This window comes from Larus michahellis, chromosome 13, assembly GCF_964199755.1.
Source record: "Larus michahellis chromosome 13, bLarMic1.1, whole genome shotgun sequence".
Lineage (NCBI taxonomy): Eukaryota > Metazoa > Chordata > Aves > Charadriiformes > Laridae > Larus > Larus michahellis.
Genome location: NC_133908.1, coordinates 12,798,267 through 12,818,433, shown reverse-complemented (window position 1 = coordinate 12,818,433; position 20,167 = coordinate 12,798,267). Strand labels below are relative to the sequence as shown.

The following is a 20,167-nucleotide window of genomic DNA, read 5'->3' as shown; positions in this document are numbered from 1 at the left end:
CTGCCCCCAGCCTCCCAGACCCAACGCACATCACCCTCACCTGCTCTCGGATGCCTCTGCCCTGCCATTTCCCAGCCCCAAACAGGCCATTTCACAGTGGGCTGTGGCTAGCAGCCATCTGGTCCCACCAGCCCAGGACCAGGAGCGAGCGCAGCCTTTCTTTATGCCTGCCTGCTTCTCCCACCTTAGCAGGGAACACCCAGCAAGTGCACCCATCCCATCTGCATCCCCCCATACCCTCCCTGCGTCCCCTCATACCCTCCCCAGACCCCTCGGGGCAAGCACGGTGCAGGACTGGGACCGTGGTCCCCCTCTCCTCCCTGTCAGCCATGCAATTCCCAGCTGTGGGAAGCACATTGGGTTGTGCAATGGGGACAGCACCTCACCACAGAGCAGCTGTTCCCACCCCTGGCTGCGGCTGCTGTCAGCAGCAGGTGAAGACATGCCGAAATATCACCCAGCGAGCTTTTGAAGCCTGCAGAAGGTGTTGGGCTCCTTCCAGAGGGGAAGGGAGCTGGAACGAGAGAGCCGGGGCGAAAAAGCAGAGGGGGAGCTCAAAAGTGAAACTGTTTATTTAACTTGTTCCCGCCGGGCTATCACACCTTGACGCTATTCCTCCCCTTCTTGCCCGTGCCTGCAGCGTTGCCCTGCTCCTTCTCCTGGCTCTGGAGAATCAGCTGGCGCAGCTGGTCATGGTCCAGCGGCACCTCCACTGCCCAAGAAAATGGCCGCCCTGTCACGCACAGCGCCGTGGGCCTTATATACCCGGCGGGGTGGGGCAGGCTGGCTGGGATTGGCTGGGGAGGGGAGCTGCCAGCGGGGGATTGGCCGGGCAGGCAGGGGGGAACTGCGGATTGGCTGGCTGCGCGGCCACGGCCCCTCCCTCCCACCTCCCACACTCACCAGCGTCGATGGCGTCGATGGTGCCGTCCAGGGTGGGGGGTGGTGGGCAGAGCCGGCCCCGATCCATCAGCCGGAGGAGCCCGGCGCCATCCAGCAGTGGGTTGGTGAAGGACGGGGTTGAAAGCGAGCCATCCGCCGAGGTGTAGCGCAGGACGGACTCCATCAGCAGGAGCTCATTGGTCTTCTTCTCCACAAGACCTGGGTGGGAGGGAGTGCTGTCCCACAGGGCCCCCGCACCGGGTCCCTGCACCCCTCCACCTTTACTCTGAGGGCGGTGAGCCCCTGGCCCAGGTTGCCCAGAGAAGCTGTGGCTGCCCCATCCCTGGAGGGGTTCAAGGCCAGGCTGGACGGGGCTTGGAGCAACCTGGGCTGGTGGGAGGTGTCCCTGCCCAGGGCAGGGGGGTTGGAACTACATGATCCTCAATGTCCCTTCCAACTCTAACCATTCCATGATAAATCCACCCCCAATTGTTTGCTGAGCCCGGGATCCATCGATTTCCCCGAGGCAGTGCCGTCGGGCAGCCTGCCTCCCCAAGGGCAAGGGCCCAAGGCTGGGTCCCACACCCAGAGCCAAAATGAGGGCTTGGGGGTCCGCTGGGATGTTTATACAGCCAGCTTAGCTCCTGAATTTGCTGGGAATTTGGCACCTCAAATTCACATTAGGGACACCCCTGCATGACGGGGCAGGGGAAAAAAACCACTGATTAAAACACAGTGCGAGTGGGTAATGGGCACAGAAGGTCTGGGCATTGTGGCAGGGGAAGATGGGCAGCTCTGACCCACCAAAAAACTGCATCAGGTTCAGATCCGTGACCTGCCCGTTTTCTCCGAGCTGCTTCATTATGTCCGTAGCATCGCAGTTGATGTCTTTGAACAGGGCCTCCATGCCAGATTTGAGCCGGCCCAGGACTTTGCTGCTCTCTTTGCATCGGTCTTCATACCAGTTGGCTTCCTCAGTGGTTTCCGTTAGTTTTTCCTATTAGCAGAGTTTTTGCTAGGTGTCACACCAGCCCCCTGCTCTCCCTCCCCCCGCAGTGCTGGCCAGTTCCAGTCTGGACACTGGAGATATCCCAGGAGAGACTGTGGGATGCTTCCATCCCTGCAGGGGAAAGGCTCTATGAAGGGGATCCCAAGCTCCCCATGTCGCAGATGAGACCCCAGGCACTGGAGGACCAGGGCTAGCAGGAGACCCCCAGTCACCTTCTCACCACGCACTGGGAGAAAGGGCTGCCAAAGCCAATGCAGGGCCCTTTTCTGCCCGTGCCTCTACAGCTGTTGGCCAGAGCAGCTTTGACAGGACCAGACTCCTCAGGACACGTGCCGGGACAGCCAGGGGTCTGCTGCCCTTGGAGAGGGAAATCCCAGCCGCCATACCTCCAGCTCCCGCACGACATGAAGGCTGCTGCTCTCTGCATATTCCTGGTCCGTCATGAGGGACGTAATTTCGTCCTGTTTAAATACAAGCACATGGAGGGGCTGCTGGCTGAATGCCCACCAGACGTGCCTAACAGAGGCTGGGGGACCATCTCTCCACCCTGGGAGCAGGGACAACCCACTTGACCTCTCTGGCGACCACTGTCCCCAGGCCAGGAGGGTAGGTGATGACCCCACAGCACTTTTCGCTCCAGGCAGCCCCACGCTCAACAGAGGCAGCTCTTGGCCCTCCTGGATGCTGCAGTATTTTTGCTGGGTACACGGTGGCAGCATTGAGACACTTTTAGCTTTGAGAACGCAGCATTTTTCTATGGCAGTTATATTTTTGCGTTCCCCTAATCCCACCCGTGTGGCAGGCTGTGAGCTGGGGTCTGGTGCAGGCAGTGATGCTGAACACACGGGAGAGGAAAAACCCACCCCAGCCCAAAAGCACCCCAGCTGAGAAAGGGGAGAGGTGAAGAGCCTGGAACAGACCTGGAGGTTTTTGATCTTCTGCTGCATCTTCTCCATCTCGTTGTTCAGCTCGGTGGCGTAGCTGAAGCAGGCAAAGTTCTTCTCCTCCTTTTCGATGAAGCCATTCAGCAGCCGGTCAATGTCCCCATCCTCTGCCAGCTCCAGCAGGCGCTTGTAAGCCACCTCCCGGCTCTCAAAGCTCTCCCCTTGGCTCTGCTTGGCCCGCTGGGCTGCCTTCAAGGCTGAGGGTGAGACAGAGAATCCAGGCTGTGCATGTACCTGCAGGCTGCCATTTACAGAGACTTCCCCTGCGGCTGCTGTGGGATTTGGCAGGGAGCTCGGGGCAGGGGGGAACAGCACCAGAGGGGCAGAGGATGTCTTAATTTCACCTGGAAACTAAGCAGGGAGCTCACTGTCATCATGGGAATGGGGCAAACACAGTTGGATCCATCCCCACGAGGATAAAAGGAGCCAAGGTTGCACATAGGGGAGCTCCCTGTCTCCCTGTCCCTCCCTCTTCCCCAAGGACACCCCCAAGACCCATGGTTTTGGGTGTCCTCACTTGGTTATCACTGTTCATCCTTTTCTTCTATAGGACAAAGGGTGGGGGAAGGAGCCCGCGGGCAGGGGAGAGGTCCTGCCTTTGGGGCGCAGTGCTATAAGCAGCCCCCTCGCCAACCCTGCAGACTCCTGGTTTGCGGTCCCAGTTGCACGTGATTTCTCTCATCTGATACCTTTTTTCTTTTTGGCCTGTTCTTCCAGTTCAGAGCGATCTGTAAATCTGGTGAGCGTGAAGCTTTTCAGTTTGGTCTCCTGGTCAAGAACACGCTCCCGCTCCTGCAGCTCGACGTTGTACTGGACAGTGTCTTTGCTGTGCCTTTCGTTCATGGCAGAAAACCTTGCCAGAGCCTCCATCCTGCACACGGAAACCAGCAGGTTACACCATGCTTAGGTATAAGGAATTGTATTCCTGGCCATTCCCAAGCATCTCTGTACCTGACCTAGCAAAGGCCCCATGATGCTGTGCACGTTGCCCAGCTCTCATCCAGATGCAGCTGTGTTAGCCCAAGGCCAGCAGGAGCAGCTAACGTAGCTCTTGGTGGATTTTGTACTCAGACACAGCGCCCAACTGTGGCAGCCAGGCTTACTTTGACTGGAGCTGGCTGGCCAGTGCTCCAGGTCTGCTGCAGCTCCCCATGCAGGCTCAGGTGGGACTCAGAAGAAAGAGACTTCTCCATGGGGCAATTCACCTGATCCTGAGAAACGTCTAGGATAGGTGGAGTAAATTACCTTGGAGATACCAGCCTCCCTGCACTGACCAGGCACATAACCCTTAGCACCCAGCTCTAGACAAGAGCAGTGAATCCTCTCTCTGAAGTTGCAATTGGTCTCTCTTTACATCAGTACTCATCACTAGCATCGTCCGTTGGTGCCGAGTTTGACACAGAGGGTTCACAAGGCCATGTACCGCTGCTCGTAGGCTTGCGTGGATTGCTCAACGGCAGTGTTCATCCTTCTCCACTGCTGATCCAGCTTCTTATGGAGCTTCAAGTAGAAGTTATCCAAAGTAGCTTTCCGGATTCGCAGGTTTTCAATCTCTTCTCGAAGCTTGTTATTTCTGGTCAGGATGGTATTGAAATGGACGGTGATCTGGGGAGAGGGAAGCAAAAAGTTTGAAGCTGGTGCAGAACTCGGGGGGTCAGGTCTCTGCTGAAAGACCTTGACCAGGGCTGGGACAAACACAGCCCAAGAGATTTTAAGTTGGTTCTGCACTATCCTCCTCCCCAAGACAGGGGAGGCGACAGTAGGCTAGGCCGATCACGGCAGAGACCTGGAGCTAGCACTGTCAAAGGCAAGGTGGCTTCAGGCAGCTCGGTTTTGTCATTAAAACAGGTGCAGACCTTCAGGCTTCTTGGCACGGCACAAGTGCTGCATTTGGGTCACCAAGCTTGAAGGAGCCTTTGAGATATTCTGGGAGCAATCAGGCCAGGGGAACAAGCCAGGTCCTTTATGGAGCTTGCGTCAACCAAATGCATTTGCACCATTATCTTTTGTCCTGACCAAAAAGCGTTTGGCACACGGGTCCCAGTGTAGCCCTTCACATGGTCTCCAAAGGTCTGCAAAACATTTGCTTACATTGTTTAGATGCATCTCCAGCGTCTCAATCCGCTTCTGCAGCTGCTTGCTACTGTTCGCTTGCTTCACCTTGGCTGCTATCTGGTTTTCCCTCACAATCTTTTTTTCCAGCTCTAGTATCTGCACACACAGAGAAAAAAAAAAAAAAAGGAAAGTTTAACCTCCACCCCTACGATCTGGACTCTTGTCAGGACACTTAGCCAAAGAAAATACCCTCTGTTGACCTGAACTACAGCAACCATGTCATTAATGAGCTCACAGTTATAAAAGCAGCTTTAATCCCAAAGGATCCCATCCTGCATACGCAGGAACATAAACTGTAACTACGAATGGGTTTATTTTCGTGTCACGAAGGAAACGCAGCTGTGTCTGGAGAGAAATTCGGCAGGTGTTGAACAAGGCAGAGCAGCACTCTGCGTAGAGTGGAAGAGGCAATGAGGATGGTTTTTTCATGGTGGTATTGTGCTGGTCAGACAGGGATCTGTGCAATCCTCCCTGGGAACGAGTGGAGGAAAACTTCTGCCAGAAGTGGGGAGCTGCCAGAGGAAATAAATCCACGAGAAGAATGAAGCAGTTGGAGAACAACAAAGCCAGGGGCAGGTGGGAGAGGTATGACTCAGCCAAGCGACCCCTGATCGAAAGCTCACCCTGTTGTGGAAAGCTCTGCAGCACCTCTAGCAACTCTAAACTACCCGAACATGTTTCCTGACTTTTGTCATGGGTGGCTTGTCCAGAGCAGAAAGCTGCAGGGACCTGTCACTTCAGTAGCACTGGGTTTCCCTTGGCCTCCCAGCCCACCGTTGACCAAATCCGACCAGGCTATCCTCAGGAGAAGCGATGGTACATCCCTCAGATGTTGCTGCTCCTCTGTTTGCCGTGTCTCAGGCAGCACAACTAAAAAAGTTACATTTTTGCCTCTTTTTCAGGAGGAAAAAAAAAAGTCAAGAGAAAAGCAAAGGGATGTTGTGTGACCGCAGGCAGGTGTGTGCCATCAAAGAGGAGCTACAGAGACCGGTGGGACAACAAGGTTCAGAGTCAGACCTTACTCTTCCAGCCAGTGCTGCTGACTTGAATGGGGGCCTGGCTCTACCCATTTGTCATTGTCATGTGTCTTTTGCCAGGAGGCAGCATTATATTCCAAGTCCTGAATTATATGCATTTTGCATCAAGGAGGACTCACTCTGTGACTCTGCTCTGCTCTACCATGCTCAGCCAGAGCCAGGGGACGGTCCAGATGCTCTTACCTGGTTGTCCAGGTCAGCTAACAGGGCTTTTCTGTCTCTAATCAGAGAATCATACTGATACTTGGTCTGCAAGAGGCATTGGACGTCCACACAATTTCTGTCATCCAGCATCGCATTTCTCGGAGACGTGATCTGGCTCAGTGTTAATGACACCTCTTGGTGTTCTTGAGTCAGCGACGCTATTTCTTTTCTGTAAAAACAGAACAACAAATGACATCTAGCACAGCCCACCTGCAATGCCAGAGCAGCTCCTTACCCCTCCCACCTCAGCACCAGGCTCCCCAGATCTCGGCATGGAGGAACTTTCCAAGCACAATGCAGAAGAGCGAAGCTGCACTCACTCCTGAGCCTGCATTTGCTGCCTCACGTTGGCACCATAAGATCTCCTCTTCTCCGCTGCTATCTGAAACTGTTTCTGCAGTCTCCTGAAATCGGCTTCAGCCAATTTTTCTTGCTCCTTCATGGGGAAGTCCGAAAGCTTCCTCCTCAAAGAGGGCCGCCCCCGCTGCCACAGAGAGGGAGAGTTTGGTCACTTGAGGAAACACAACCAGCAGCAGCAGACAGCAGAGCTGGACACAGGGGAGCGGTTTAATGGCACCACCACCTCCAGCTGTTTGTCACCACTTTCAGCTCTTCGCCGCCACCCAAGATATTCTTTACCACCCGAAACACTGAGCCACACAAACCAACTCCATGAGCACTTCGGATCCACTTCAGAGCAAAGTCCGACGGGTGCTTTGCTCTTGGGTAACCCACCCCCGTGCTACCACCACCCCCCAGGGCAAGGAGGTGTTAACAGCAACCAAAATCAGTGCCTGTTGACGATGGCGCACTGACCGTTGACCACCGAGCCCCAGCCAGCACCTCAATTCCAGGACAGGGCGCAGACCTCCAGCAGTGGGGAGGGCAGGTGGCGGCAGGTTGTCACCTATTTTATCACCCAGCGTGACTGGGAGGACAATGTGAGTCCGAATCAAACACACCGATGCTGGGGACATGAATGAACCCAGCTGACTTTGCCCAGGAGCGGAACAGGAGTGCTCACGTGCCTGGCTGAGGGAAGGTGACTTCTAGCTGAGAAACCGCCTAACAGGTAGGCACTGAAGCTGTGGCAGTTAGATCCACCACTATCTGTGTCCCCAGCTGACCCATATTCCCCAACCCTGCCTCCCCCAACACCCAAATCTCAGACCACAGCCTCTCCACCGGCACAGGAGGCCAGGCAGAAACAGCCCCACCACAACCCAACACTTTGCTGGCAAAAGAAAGCCCGGCTCCCCACCGCCGGTCCGGTCACCCCACTGTGGCATTTATTTCTGCAGGTGAGATCCCCACGGCAGATCCTCCATAGCACCTGTGGAGAAGGTCAGCTTCAGATTGCGCTTGAGTTTTTACCTTTAAGCCCCTCATTTCTGCCAGCTAACTCCGCCGGTTGCTCTGCAGACGTCTCGGGAAGGGGACAAGGAAGCTTCCACGGGGCCAGGTCTGCTTTCCAAGGGGAGAAATGAGACAAGGGGTAAGGGGGTGATTGTGTCCCTCTGCCCGTCCCTCAGCACCCGCTCGTGTGTTTGGCACATGAGGAAACCGTCACAGATGGCTGCGTGATGAATAAAAGGAGAGCGTTTGTAGTGATGTCATCGCGAAACACGCTCCTCTTATCGAGTTTATAAGTAGGGGAAGAACAGATGGTTTGAGTTATTCCACCCCGTTCGGTACCTGGGTTTCCATAGAAATCCTGGTGAGGCCAGGCCCCCCGTGCCGGTGGGCAGAGCCCCTGGGGAGCCCGAGCTGGGGACATCGCCTGGATTCAGCCCCTGTCCCTCTGCAGCCATGGAGGGCACTGGGGCCGACCCCGCAGCCCTCAGCCCCAAAGATGGCCCCCCCAAAGATGGTCCCCCCCAGCCCCGCAGCAGCTCCCCAGGGCTCCCCCGCCTCCCCCAAGGCTGCTCACCCCGCCACAGGGTGCTGCGGTTCCTCTCCAGCCAGAGGATGGGACCGCAGCAGCAGTTGGGTATTCCCAAGGAACAGCCCTTAGCTCCAGTGGGAAGCGCAGGAGAGGTGAGAGTCCGACAGGGAGCCAGTCCTTGGCCCTGTCTTGCCCCAGGCTCTGTGGAACAGGCACTGGCCTGGTTGCCACGACAGCATCAACACATCGGGAGTGTGGATGGGTTCTCCAAGGGGACCGTCACCAAGGAGGATGGAGCCGGGGGGGGGGGGCCAGGGCACTCCCACCAACTGCATGGGGGGTGCTGGCAGCCCATACTACATGGACCAAAGGGGTTTCCACGCCCCAAACCCCCCCCCCGAAGTGCATTCTCCGATGTCTCCCTGGCCACATGTCCACAGCAGGCAGAAACCCTCATTTTACTGGTTCCCACTTCTCTTTGGAGTGTTTGAATCGTCACATAACCTGGGACTTTGAAGCCTTTTGCTCCAACCAGAGAGCAGCACCCTGTGCTCAACCATCCCCTGCAGCACTTCGGGGACATGGAGCTGCAGTTCCCTCCCTTCCTTGCCAGCCCTGCAGCTGGGTCCGTGGGCTCCCTGCCTGGTTTCTATCCGTTTTGCTCCTGGAGAGGCTGCAGTGACCACATCACTGCCATTGCCCTCAGCATCCAGACACCCTTGAGGTGCCCACCACCTGGGGAAGGTCTCCGGGGACCAATACAGGGAACAAATTGAGGATTCAGACCAGCTTCTCTCTTTTCCATGCAGGAAAGCACACGGGAGCAGTGGGCTGAATCACAAGAGCCATGATAATCCCTTCCCCATAAGCTGGAGCGCGTGGCCGGCTCCTTCCCAGGGACTCAGCAAGCCCTGAGATCCCCAGAGGGCAGAAGCACGAGACAGCGCTGGAGGCTGCAGCAGGGCTGTGTTTTGCAGCTTCGGTGTTGCTTTTCTCAGCTCTGGGATGAAGGGGAATAGAGAGCTGCTGAAGGTGAGCAAAGGGCATCCGTGTCCCAGTTTGCAGGGCTGTGGCGAGCTCAAGGCGATGAGCAAAATCCCCAACCAGCGCATCGCTCTTGAGGCTGCGCCTCCCCATTATCCCTAGACTTTGATGAGCTAACAAGCCAGCCATCAAGTTCCAGGCTAATTCACAGCCAGATAGGCTCTGAGGATGCATTTAATTGGAAATTGTTTTCACGGCAGAAAGCAGAATGTGGCGTTAGATAAGAAAATTCGCAACCAAGGGCAGAGCGATGCTGGGCAGAGCCTGAGGGTCCCACCGGGGCCGCAGGAAGTTCCCAGAGCTTTTCATGCTGTTCCTGCATGATCGACGGCTCCGTGGGATAATAACGACAACCTCTCCAGGGATGAGACTGTCACTCTGTCTTGGTGGCCCTGGCTGTGTCACACTGCAGATCCCTTCTCTCCGGTTTGCTTCTTTTCACCCTCAGCAGAAATAGGGCCAAACCTCCAGTTCAGAATAAAGGTAGAGCTGCACGGGTGGACATTATTTTTCCAGGAACAATGCCACTGGGTGGCTCAAATGCCTGGTTCCCCTTGGCTTGGACTAGTCCAGCCTCAAAATACAGCCCATATTGTCTGTCCTTTTTATGTTCCTTCTCCATGGACCAATTCTCAATTGTTAAGCAAAGAACAAGTCAGTAAATTAACCTATTGAGGAGGGATCTGATTTGGTAGAGTCTGTGTCTGTCACACTCATTGCAGAAGCATTTATTTCACTAAAGGGGACTGTTTTCACCCAAACAATGCTCAACTGTCAGACTTGCTCTGAGTGAGGGTGACTTCATTGTCTGGATCGACCTTTAAGCTGTGGCTGAGCAGAACAGTAATCAGAGTAGGACAAGATCATCTGTAACATCTGAATCCAACAAATCTTCATCTTCTGGGAGAAAGAGAAGAAAAGTGACTTTTTATGCAATTTTAATCTTAACCCATCTTCCCTAATAGGTACATTTAGCACTGATTGACATGGAGAAATTATTCCTTCAGCTGCAGATTTGGGGTCTGATTAAAACTGCTTGTACTATTTTAAGGGCCAAATTCTGATCTGTGCGAGGAGCGTAAATCCTTCCCGATTTTGCTTCACCAGGTCCAGTTAAATGGTGGCTGCAGGGGATGGCCAGAGCTGGGCTGGCTCTGATCTGAGCTCACCTACCTGGGAGCGTCCCATCGACGTCAAAGCAAATCTCTGGGGTAAGCTAAAGAATCAGGCCCATATTTTCATGCAAATGTAATAAATTCATGTTACTTAATGCCTATTTATAACAAATCCAGAACTTAATTCTACTTAACCCGTCTTCGGTGTTTGACACATGAAATCTGTGAGTCAGAGCACTATATATGGAACTGTCAAAACTTTCTTTTTTCCCTCCTCTAAAAGCCTGGATTAAATCATAATCAAACTCCCGTCAGCTCCAGCAGGAGCGCTGGGAGGAGCAGGAAGATGCTGACAACTGCTAAGGCAGCTGGTGATAGGGAAAGATCTTCTCAACCAGCAGTCCAGTGGCAAAACCTTACAGAAGAGGTCCCGAATTCAGACATCTGAAAGGTCCATCTTTGCTGAGATGTCATGCTGTGGACCTGAAGCGATACCTTGGCTTGGGAGTCAGACTTGGCTTGGGAATGGCCTCCCATGAGCACATTCCCTACCCAGGTTTTTATTTCTTTCCTCTGATGAATGGTTACCTTCATATGTGTGGGAACCATACCAGCCTTCAATGGGCAAGACCAGTTTTTGGTCCTAAAAGCACTGCAAACACATCAAGAGTTGCAGACCTGCAGCCTCTTGCAACTGGCCTCAGTTTTGCTCCGTCTGTCCCTTACAGAAAAGGTTTATTTCAAAATACACGCCGTCTAGTCTTCCAATGCAAAGCCATTCTCCCCCCGCAAAATACCCCTTCTTCTTGCATGCCCTTCCTTGGCACGCACCCTTCGGGGAGAGAAGGCTCTTGTGCCCAGCATCTGAAACAACACCGCAAACTTCTGATGCTATTTTCCTCATTTGACACCTAAAATCGCAACAAAATGAGAGCCAAACATGCCAGACACTCTACGAGCATGCAGCAGGCCACCCTTCTCACACTGAAAATTTACAGTGTAAAAATGACAAGCGCGTATCTATCATTAGAGACAATAAAATAGCACAAAAGTAGCTGGTTTTCACCTCTGGGTATGTTTTTCTTGACAGCCTGAGAGTGCAGCCGCAACGGCCTCTAGATAGCACCGTGGGATAGAGACGTCTCTACGGGCACATGGCTCCAAGTTTTAAGAGTAATTGGTATTAAATAAGGGGAGAGGAGGCTGTTCGCTGCCTCCTCGCTTGCAGCGAAGAGGAATTACAGCTGTAATTTCTCTTCACTCAGAGAGGAAATTGTCATCATAATTTCCTGCAGATGGGTTTCTTCTGAATTGCTGACACTAAGCGGAATGTGATTTTCAGCAGTGAACCGACTCCTTTGTGGCATTACTTGGTATTTTTTAAAGGGTCATTGTAGGAGCAAGTTCCCCAGGCCTTGACTTTGGGAAAGTAAAACTCTTTTCCACTGCAGGCTCGGCCCCTCCGACAGAGCCTAATAACATGGATTTGCTTCATCCCTCTGTGTTAACTTCCAGACGCCTTTGACTGCAGCAGGTATGCCGTGCTGAATTACTGCTCAAAGGCTGCCGCCGCGGGCGGGAAAACACAGAAGCAAAATAGCTGAGGACGTGCTGCCGTCTGAAAGCAAGAAAAGACCTCCGAAAATTTCACTGCCCTGAGGTCAAACCTGGCACGTAGCAAGCACTCATACTCCGCGGGAAGATTTTAGCTCAAGCAAGAGAAGAGAACAGAGGAGTCAAGGACAGAGCCATCGCAGAAGCTGCTGTCACACGGGGTCTTGCTTGACCGGGAATGGTGTTCTCTGTGCAGAGATTTTTTTTCGCTGTGATTTAGGCAAAGCTGCACAAAGTAACGCTCTTAGCAGGGCTGCTGATCCCTCAGCGGTTTTGGAGGGACACAGCCCTCTTACAGCATAAAACCCGAGCTGGAGGCAGTCTTGCTCAGGGGCGGGATATGCAATGCAATAGCTCTGAAGGTCCAGCGGAGAGCTTGGCTATGGCCAAGCCGAGCTAATAAATTCCTGCTGTGACCTCCCAGATCCCCTTCTCCTCCAGGGAAGGCTGTTGGCCGATCTAGATGCCGTGCTGGAAACCCTCCGTGCCAGATCTTGCTGGAGAGCACTGGGAAGAGGGGTGGGAAGGCGATCTGTGGCTGAGAAAGCAGCACTTCACAGGGGGAGTCCCTTCCCTGTGCCCTCCAAAGGCTCCCCGTCAGCTCTGGGCAGAGCTGGGTAGCACAGTACAGCCTATTTTAGAAGAGCTATTTCCAATTAATCATTCCTGATTACCATCCCGTGCACTGCGCTTGATCAGGACTAAGAATACCTTATTAGTTGAACACACTCTGGAAGTGGCTTAAGGCAACTGAGGATTTGCCTATATGAGATCACTCAGGGAAACTATTTTGAATTAACATTTAAAGGCAATTAATTAAACTGCTGTATGGGTGTTCTGCACCATCTGCATTCCATTTATCTTCTTTTAGTTTTCTTTTCCAAATCAAATGAAGGCTACTTGATCTCTGGGTTGGGCACCGGAGCAAAAGGTCCTGGGGGAGCCCACAAGCCCCAAGGAAAGCAGGACAACTGAAATAAATCTGCCTGGAGGGATTGCACCCCAGGTCCAGCCTCGCATGGTGTCAATATGGACACCCCCAGACCTTTCTGTCTCCCCAGTTTTGGCTTTATGGGAGAGGTTTGCACACTCTGGGGTGTCCCCTTCCAACAACAATCACAGCAAGAAACTGGGTGCACCAACTGCTCTTCTTCTGGCTCAGTGACATTAATGCCCGATTAAAGAGATGATGGTATGAGACAGCAAAGTGCACAGACAAACGCAGGCTGCCGACCCGAGGTGGATCAGGAGGGTTTCCCTGCCCGAGCATCGGTTTGGATGCTGGAGCAGAAAGCTGTGGGCACGGCAGCGAAGCAGGTCCATGGGACGAGGCAGAGCAGGGCTCCTTCAGCACAAACCTCCCGGGAGAAGAGTCAGCCCACCAAAGCCACTTGCAGCCTTTTTATTTGATTTAGGACACGTCTCCTGGTAATTACCCTGTCTTTGCCCTGCCATTTTTCTGAAGCAGGATTTCAGACCAGCTTCATGCCGAGAATAGCCGCTTTCCCAGCCTAGCGCCGGCACCAGAGCCTTTCTCTGAAGAAGGAACAGTTTGTTCTGAACAGTCTGGTCCATTTGCCATTTCTACGAGCTGGCTGGATTTGCTGTTTATTGCCACTCGCTCAGCAGCTGATCTTTTGCAAGATCGCAGCTATTAGTTGCCTCCCCTCCCGTCAGCCGTTGCTTCATGCCCCTCACTGCAGGTCCAAGGCTTTATGAGAGACATCGGCTGTTTTTTGTAACAGGCGGTTGTTACTCAAGAGTTGATTGAAATTGAAGCTTTAAAAAAGAAAACCCCAAGGGTTCGGTCTGCATATTTCTCTTAGTGCCAATCTGAAGCGACTCCCAAGGAAATGCAGAGGTGACGCTGATCAAAGTCGGGTTATAATGAGTCCTCCTGGGTGTTTTGCTCTGCGTTAGCACACATTTCTGCGACTGGTTCAAAAGGAAGCCGCACAGCTCGGAGATGGGTTGGAAGAGACAGCCTGTTTCTGACCCTGCTGCTGATGACGATTTACCATGGGTCGGGTCAGGAGTGGCCATCCCCACCGGCCAGGAGCATCCTGTCCCATCAAGCCATAAGCGGTCCCTGCCTTTCTGTCCTGGTTTGAGCGACACAGGACTAACTTCTCTTCTAATGCTTGGGAAAAGCACACTTTCAGAAGACTCTACTGTCTGAATTTGTGAAAATACTTACTTCATAGTCAGCTAGGCTATGTGAGATTCAAGGTCTCGGTGTTTTTGAGTTAGCCAGATGCAGGGATGAGGAGGAGCGAGGCCTGAGCACTTGACCCAAGCTGCCAACAGGATTATTTCGTGCCACGAATGTCACATGCAATATAAATCAGAAGGTTTGCGAAGTTCTCTCTCTTCCTTGGTGGTGGGGGCCCAGAGAACTTCTTGCCCCAGTACCGGCTTTCTCCCTTCCTCCCTAAGCCGCAGCACTCGCAGTGTCCCACATTTGCTGTCCCCTGCTGGGAGTGCACAGCTTCCTGCTGATATGATTGGCTGAGTACAATCCTTGTATATCTTATATCAGTATTGGGATCAATACTGGTTCTTTATTATTATTGTTAATTATTTAGTCTTATCCTATGAAGTCTATTTATATTTTAACCCTCATGTTTCCTTGCTTTCCCCAGTTCCCCTTCCCAGGTGGGGAGGGGACATTGGGCGATAGAATAATTGTTTCAACAACAATAAACTGCTGTGGGTTTTCTCAAAACATAACACTATCCCAGTGGTACCTCCCTGGGCAGGCAGAGGCAGGCTGGCATGGCCAGGGAGTGCTGGGCTGGCCGGGCAGAGGGATGCAGGGATGCAGGGATGCAGCATCCCCTGCCCGCTCCCTGCTCAGAGGGAGGAGAGGAGCAGGCGGCGGCAGAGCTGCGCCAGTTGCTTGGCAACTCCCCTGCAAATCTCCATCCTGTCAGAACACATTTTTTCCAGCGATTCGGATGGCTTTCACAGGCGCAGGATCAGGCCTGGCTGATCAGGTGGTTTTAAGATATGACACATGGTACCTGGAGGGGCCAAGCATCCGCTTTGGCCAGTTCCCGGCCATGCAGCCAGGCACGGGCTGCGAAACAAGGCTCCTGATGGGCACTGCACAGCGGGGGGGGGCTGCAAGGGGGCTGCTGAGGCTTCCCAGGGCTCCTACATCCCCATTTCTGCCTCTGCTCAGGGGCCGGATGCTCTGCATCACCTACATCCTAGTAAAAGAGAGGGGATGCAGCAGTCTCCCCCTCTCCCATCTTCAGGCAACCCTTGAATGGGGCATGATCTGTCCTGGGGGGGGGAAATAAGCAGCTGACATGAGCCCAGGTGAGCTGCTCCCTGGTCCCACTGGCCAGGGCAGGCCCTCCATTTGCTCTCTCTAGGCTGAGAGAGAAGCTGAACTGGGCTGATCCTAGTTCAATCTTTGCGTCCCTCCATCACTGCGGGAGCAAGGCTGCGGCAGCACCATCCCCTGCTCATCCCAACCAGGCTTTCCTCTGATGTCTCATGCTTCTGCTGGCCTTCAGCCTGTCCCTGGCTTCTCTGAGCCCCCAAACTGAATGGTCAACTCTGACCTGAAAATCCTCCTAGCTCCTCTGTGACTGCCAAGCATCTATGGTCTTCACTCTGTGTGCAGAGAGGAAGGAGAAGGAAGACGGGCTGGGCTCTTCCCAGCATTTCATGGAGAACAGGGACCAGAGGGAGCATCCTCCGAGCAGAGCTGGACGTTGAGGGCCACACCGGGTTTGGTGGTGAAAATACATCTGAAGACAAAAAGGGCAGGAGCAGACGGAGTGCAAAATGTCCCTCAGTCATTGCCAAGTAGGCTGGATCCCAGCACGTACAGCATCTCTCTGCATTTCACTTTGCTCCGCTGCCACTTGTGTTTCCCATGGGAGATGCTCCTGGCTTTGTCACCTGCAAGTTGCAAGAGCTGGTGACAGCGCAGCAAGTCCTGCAGGAGCCCAGCATCACCATTAGCATCCCGGAGAGGAAGGATGAGCCACCCAAAACTCCCGTTAACCCCCTCCGCATGTTGGCATGAGCCGAGTTTGCTGATCCTTCTGCTCGGAGCTAATGAAGGATGGAACTTCCTCAAGGAAAACAAAATGGTCTCAGCCTGAAAAGGCTTTTCTCTTCTAGATTTTTTGGTTAGGAGCAGTGGCTGGAATTTTCCTCTAGGCTACACTGACACAACCCCTTCTCCTCCAGTGTGGGAGGGGAATTTGGCTCGCTGATATTATGCGCCAAGTTTAGATGGGGATAATGATATACTGTTCAGGTTTCTATAGATTCTCAGGTCACTTTGGAAACATGAAATAATCTTGACAACGCAGCTGCAAAGAGATGGAGGTTTTATTGTTCACGATTTAAAGAGAGGGAAACTGAGACCCGGGGAGCAAATGCTTCTCACAAGGTTGCAGAGAAAACAAGCGACGGAGGCTGGGAGCGAACCCAGAGTCCTGAAAGCCTTTCCGCTTCTCGCAGCGCTGCAGAGCACTCCTTCCCACACAAACCCATTCTGGAGCATCATTTTACACCAGCCCAAAACGTAACTCTCTTTTATATTTAGCTCCCAGGTTCTGTAAAGGGACGTTATATAACAGACCTCGAGCGTGGCATTTTATAATTTACCAGCTCAACTTGTGCTGCTTCCAGAAACCCGCCTGTGCAGCGTATTCCCCGGCCCAGTGCAAGACCCCTCTCCCATCTCCTTCTGAGCTGGCAAAATATCCCACCAGGCACTCATCTGTGTTTTTAAAACCCCATGGTGTGCCGTGCCCCCGGCCCCAGGCCACCATGCTGCCTCTAAGCAATTACCGCTGTCGTCAGCTCCATTTTCAGTGTTGAATTTTTTGCTCCTGCAAGAGCAGGAAGGGAGGTGGCTGGACTGACCGCTCTTGGAGGGCAGGCGCAGCCCCCCACCAGTGGGAAAACCTCTTTTTTTGGGTTGCACAATGGTCCAACGGGCTCTGCAATCCCCAAAGGGAGGTGGGGAGGGAGGGCACCCGGGCACCTCTGCCCAGCTGGGCTCTGCAGGGAATCCCACCCATCCCTCCGGCAAAAATTGGTGTCTCCAAAGCTGGGGGTGATTGTGGCGATGCAGCCGGCAGTCAGCACCATGAGGGGGTGGCCCCGCTGCCATATGGTCCCTGTATCCCTGCTGCTCCCACCCCCGGCACACCAGGAGGGCTGTGGACCTCCATGCATCAGAAATGGGGGCTTTACGCCCTGGGATGCACCCCCAGCAAGAAAAAAACCCCAGCCCTAAAGCTCCAGCGGCTGCACGGCATCTTTGATGCTCAATGCTCCTGACAGCCTGTCTGGTCCTTTCCAGATCTGCCGCCCCGGCCCAACACGAGAGCCCGATGCTTTGGGAAGGCCCCGCATTGCCACACACACTCGTCCCCACACGTGTCCTCTTTCTCGACTGCCGGCGAGTTAAGCACGGACGCACCGGAGCGAGAAGAGCACGTTGCCTAACCGTGAGAGCTCAGCCTGCTCCCCCCGCCTGCGGCAAACTGGTGCTGCTGGGCTTGGGAGAGAGATTTTCCAGCAGCTCCCCAGCTCCGGCAGCGAGCATCCTCCCCGGACACAGCTGGTTCTGCTGGGGGACACCAGTCTGTCCCAGCACAGAGCAGAGCAGGCAAATACCAGACCACAGCCACATTGCTCCCTTCTGGCACTGCGGCACAAGCCCGGCGTGCTGGCAACCCGCAGCCCCCTGCCCCATCCCTGTGTTGAAACTTCTCAATGCTCTGAATGTCTATTGACTGATGAAGAGTTTGGAAATCTGGGGCGTAAGGGGAAGGAGGGAAACACCAGGGTATCCAGCTTTTAGGATCCAGCCCGAACAGGTGCCGGCATCCATCCTGGGAGGCTGTGGAGGTGCATTGGGGATTAAGCACCGTTGCAGGGCTGACACCTCCAAGGTGAGCTGACGCTGGCAGGACAAACCCGACTGACAGCGTTTCTGGCTTAAATCCTCGCCTGCAGGCAGAGGCGAGAAGCCACATTAAGGAATATTTGCTGAAGTGGCGGTAGAGGAGGGCACCCTGGCTCACCACCCAGCGCTGCAGCCCCCCCAGCTCCTCCGGTCCCGTGAGCCTCCTGCTGCTGGAGCCTGGGACCAGCCAGCGGGAGCCCGGGATGGACAGACGGATGGACAGACAGTCGTGCCGCACTCATCCCCTGGCTGGGACAACAGGGCCAATCCCCCACCTCTTTCATCTGAGCCAAGCAATAACGCAGAATGGCCTTAAATCCTGCCATGTGCCTTTTCCAATACATTATTTCTATAATAATATATATAAACCTGAGCACCCTGGAAGATTTGGCATAAGCTCGGGTGAGGAGGAGGTGCCGAGGAGCAGTGAGAGCTCGTCCTGCTCCTCGCTTCCTCCTCCCCGCAAAAGCCGAGCACTTAATTCCCGGATTATTGTAACCTTCAACATCTGCAATCAACAACAGAAAGGACTTGGTGTGTGACTCAGATTGAGACGAGGAAATGACCAGAAACTTCAAGTCCTGAGCTGAAAATACTGTTTTACCAAAAATACACGTCCAGCCTGTTCCAGTCCGTGAGACTTTCTCCGCCCTGGGAGGTGAGTTTCAGTCACATCACTGAATATCATCATCAAACAAGTGAAACAGAAGAGCATTAATTAATCAAGCAGTTGACGGCACAGCATTTAAAGGCTGTGCTTTGGAGAAGCTGGGAGCAGCTAGCGGAGGATTTAAAGCATCGCTTCGTGCTCCCAGGAGAGCCAGGGACACCCTGCAGCCCAAAAGGCATTTTCAGAGCAGGACCAGTAAAATCACGGGGATGCGCCGTCACCCACCATGGGCATATATGACAAATTCCATATTAATCAGAGCACAATATAAAACACCAAAGAGAAATGAGCTCGTCAGCATGGCCGAGCTCCCAGCACACAAGGATGGAGTGTGTTCTCGCCACCCTGCCTGCCTGCACCCCACGATTTCCAGTCACTCCTCAGTTCTAAGCCCCAGGGAATTCAGCAGCGGTACTTGCAGTTTCACCAAGTGACTCACACCTCTTTGCCTTTGGATTTCATTTCCACACCTCTTTGCCTTTGGATTTCATTTCCTCACCGCTCCCTGCTTTCTCATGCAAATGTTACACTGGGCCGAGGTGCTGCGGCTCCTGGGAGCGTTGCTGGCATCGCCTGCTGCCGCTGGAAGGAGCGAGTCTGGATGGGACGGGGCAGGTTGCTTCGCCAGCTGGGGCTGGGAAGAGACTGCAACGTGCACCCTCGAGAAGTAAATGCATATTAAAAATAGGTGCAACCTCGAGAAAAAATAATTTAATAAATTAATTAAAACGCATCTGCAGCCGAGCAATGTAACACCAGCGCAAAGGGCTGCTGGCTTGTACCACCTCCTCCTCCTCCGCAGAGGGCAGCGGGGACTGAAGCACCTGGGGACACCAGGCAGCACGGATCACGAGGGAGGAGGACACACAGGTCTGGAAAAGGTCATCTGAGCAACCAAAATTTAAAAACGTGAAGGAAGAAAGAAAACGGAGGCAACGGTGGCTGCTTGCCTTGCTTTAACCTGTTGCCCATGCTTACACTGTTGTTAAAATAGAGAGAGAGATGGTGTTAGCCTGCTTTAAAAGAGCAGTGAAGACAAAGCAAATAAAGGCTGGGAGAAGGAGCACATGCTCTGCCATGACTGTCCCCATGGGTCCTCTCCGGAGCTCATGGCTCTGAAGGCATCTCATCGGCAGGACAGGCTCCACAGCAGTCAGGACAGGCATCTCCTGGGGTCTTGGAGCCACCCCAAAGCTCCTGCGCAGACCCCAGGAGCGAGCAGGTCTCAGGGATCAGCCCACAGCTCACGTCTCCTCCCCAGGCTTGTCCTCGGCAGCTGCCCCTGTGTTGCTGTTCCCGGCACGTGCCGCAGCTTTCCTTCCTCAGCTGGGGAAGGCCGGTGACCTTGCCACTGCTGATGCCTCCTGCGTGCCAAATCACAGCTATAAAAGGGAGAAAAGTTCAGCTGAAAAATACGGCTCACCTTTTTATAGAAGAATATGGGATCTGTTACATTCCAGCTGAAACCCTTCCAAAAAGCCAGGTGGGACTTTTTTCTACATATATCTATATAAAACCATTTCTTTCAACAACAAAAAATAAAGAGCTCTGGCAACTATCCCACGCCGAGAAAGACATTTAATTGAAGCCACACAAAAGGCAGTCAGTCTCACCAGCAACTACACTTCTATCACCTCCAGAAAGCTTGACGCACGGATCCAGACTCAAGGATGAATGTCAGCTGTCAGGTCCCTAAGGCTCTCC

The 20,167-nt window shown here is 53.6% G+C and overlaps 1 protein-coding gene across 1 annotated transcript; it reads right to left on the bottom strand.

The window, feature by feature from the left end:
* Window positions 1–549: 549 nt before the first annotated feature.
* Window positions 550–10,308, bottom strand: CCDC63 (coiled-coil domain containing 63). Its single transcript, XM_074605927.1, has 11 exons — window positions 10,294–10,308; window positions 6,512–6,675; window positions 6,171–6,360; window positions 4,927–5,046; window positions 4,259–4,440; window positions 3,525–3,706; window positions 2,812–3,032; window positions 2,278–2,352; window positions 1,687–1,879; window positions 904–1,101; window positions 550–712 (listed from the first exon to the last, which is right to left on the bottom strand). Exons 1-11 carry the CDS (start codon window positions 10,306–10,308, stop codon window positions 597–599), a joined length of 1,656 nt encoding a protein of 551 aa, XP_074462028.1. The 3' UTR covers window positions 550–596.
* Between the last annotated feature and the right edge of the window lie 9,859 nt (window positions 10,309–20,167).

Bases quoted from the DNA above. Each gene is read 5' to 3' on its own strand.
- CCDC63 (XM_074605927.1), bottom strand. The intron at 3,033-3,524 runs GTATCAGATGAG...TCTCACCCTCAG, and splicing joins ACAGGCCAAAAAGAAAAAAG to CCTTGAAGGCAGCCCAGCGG. The intron at 713-903 runs GTGAGTGTGGGA...TTTCTTGGGCAG, and splicing joins CATCGACGCCATCGACGCTG to TGGAGGTGCCGCTGGACCAT.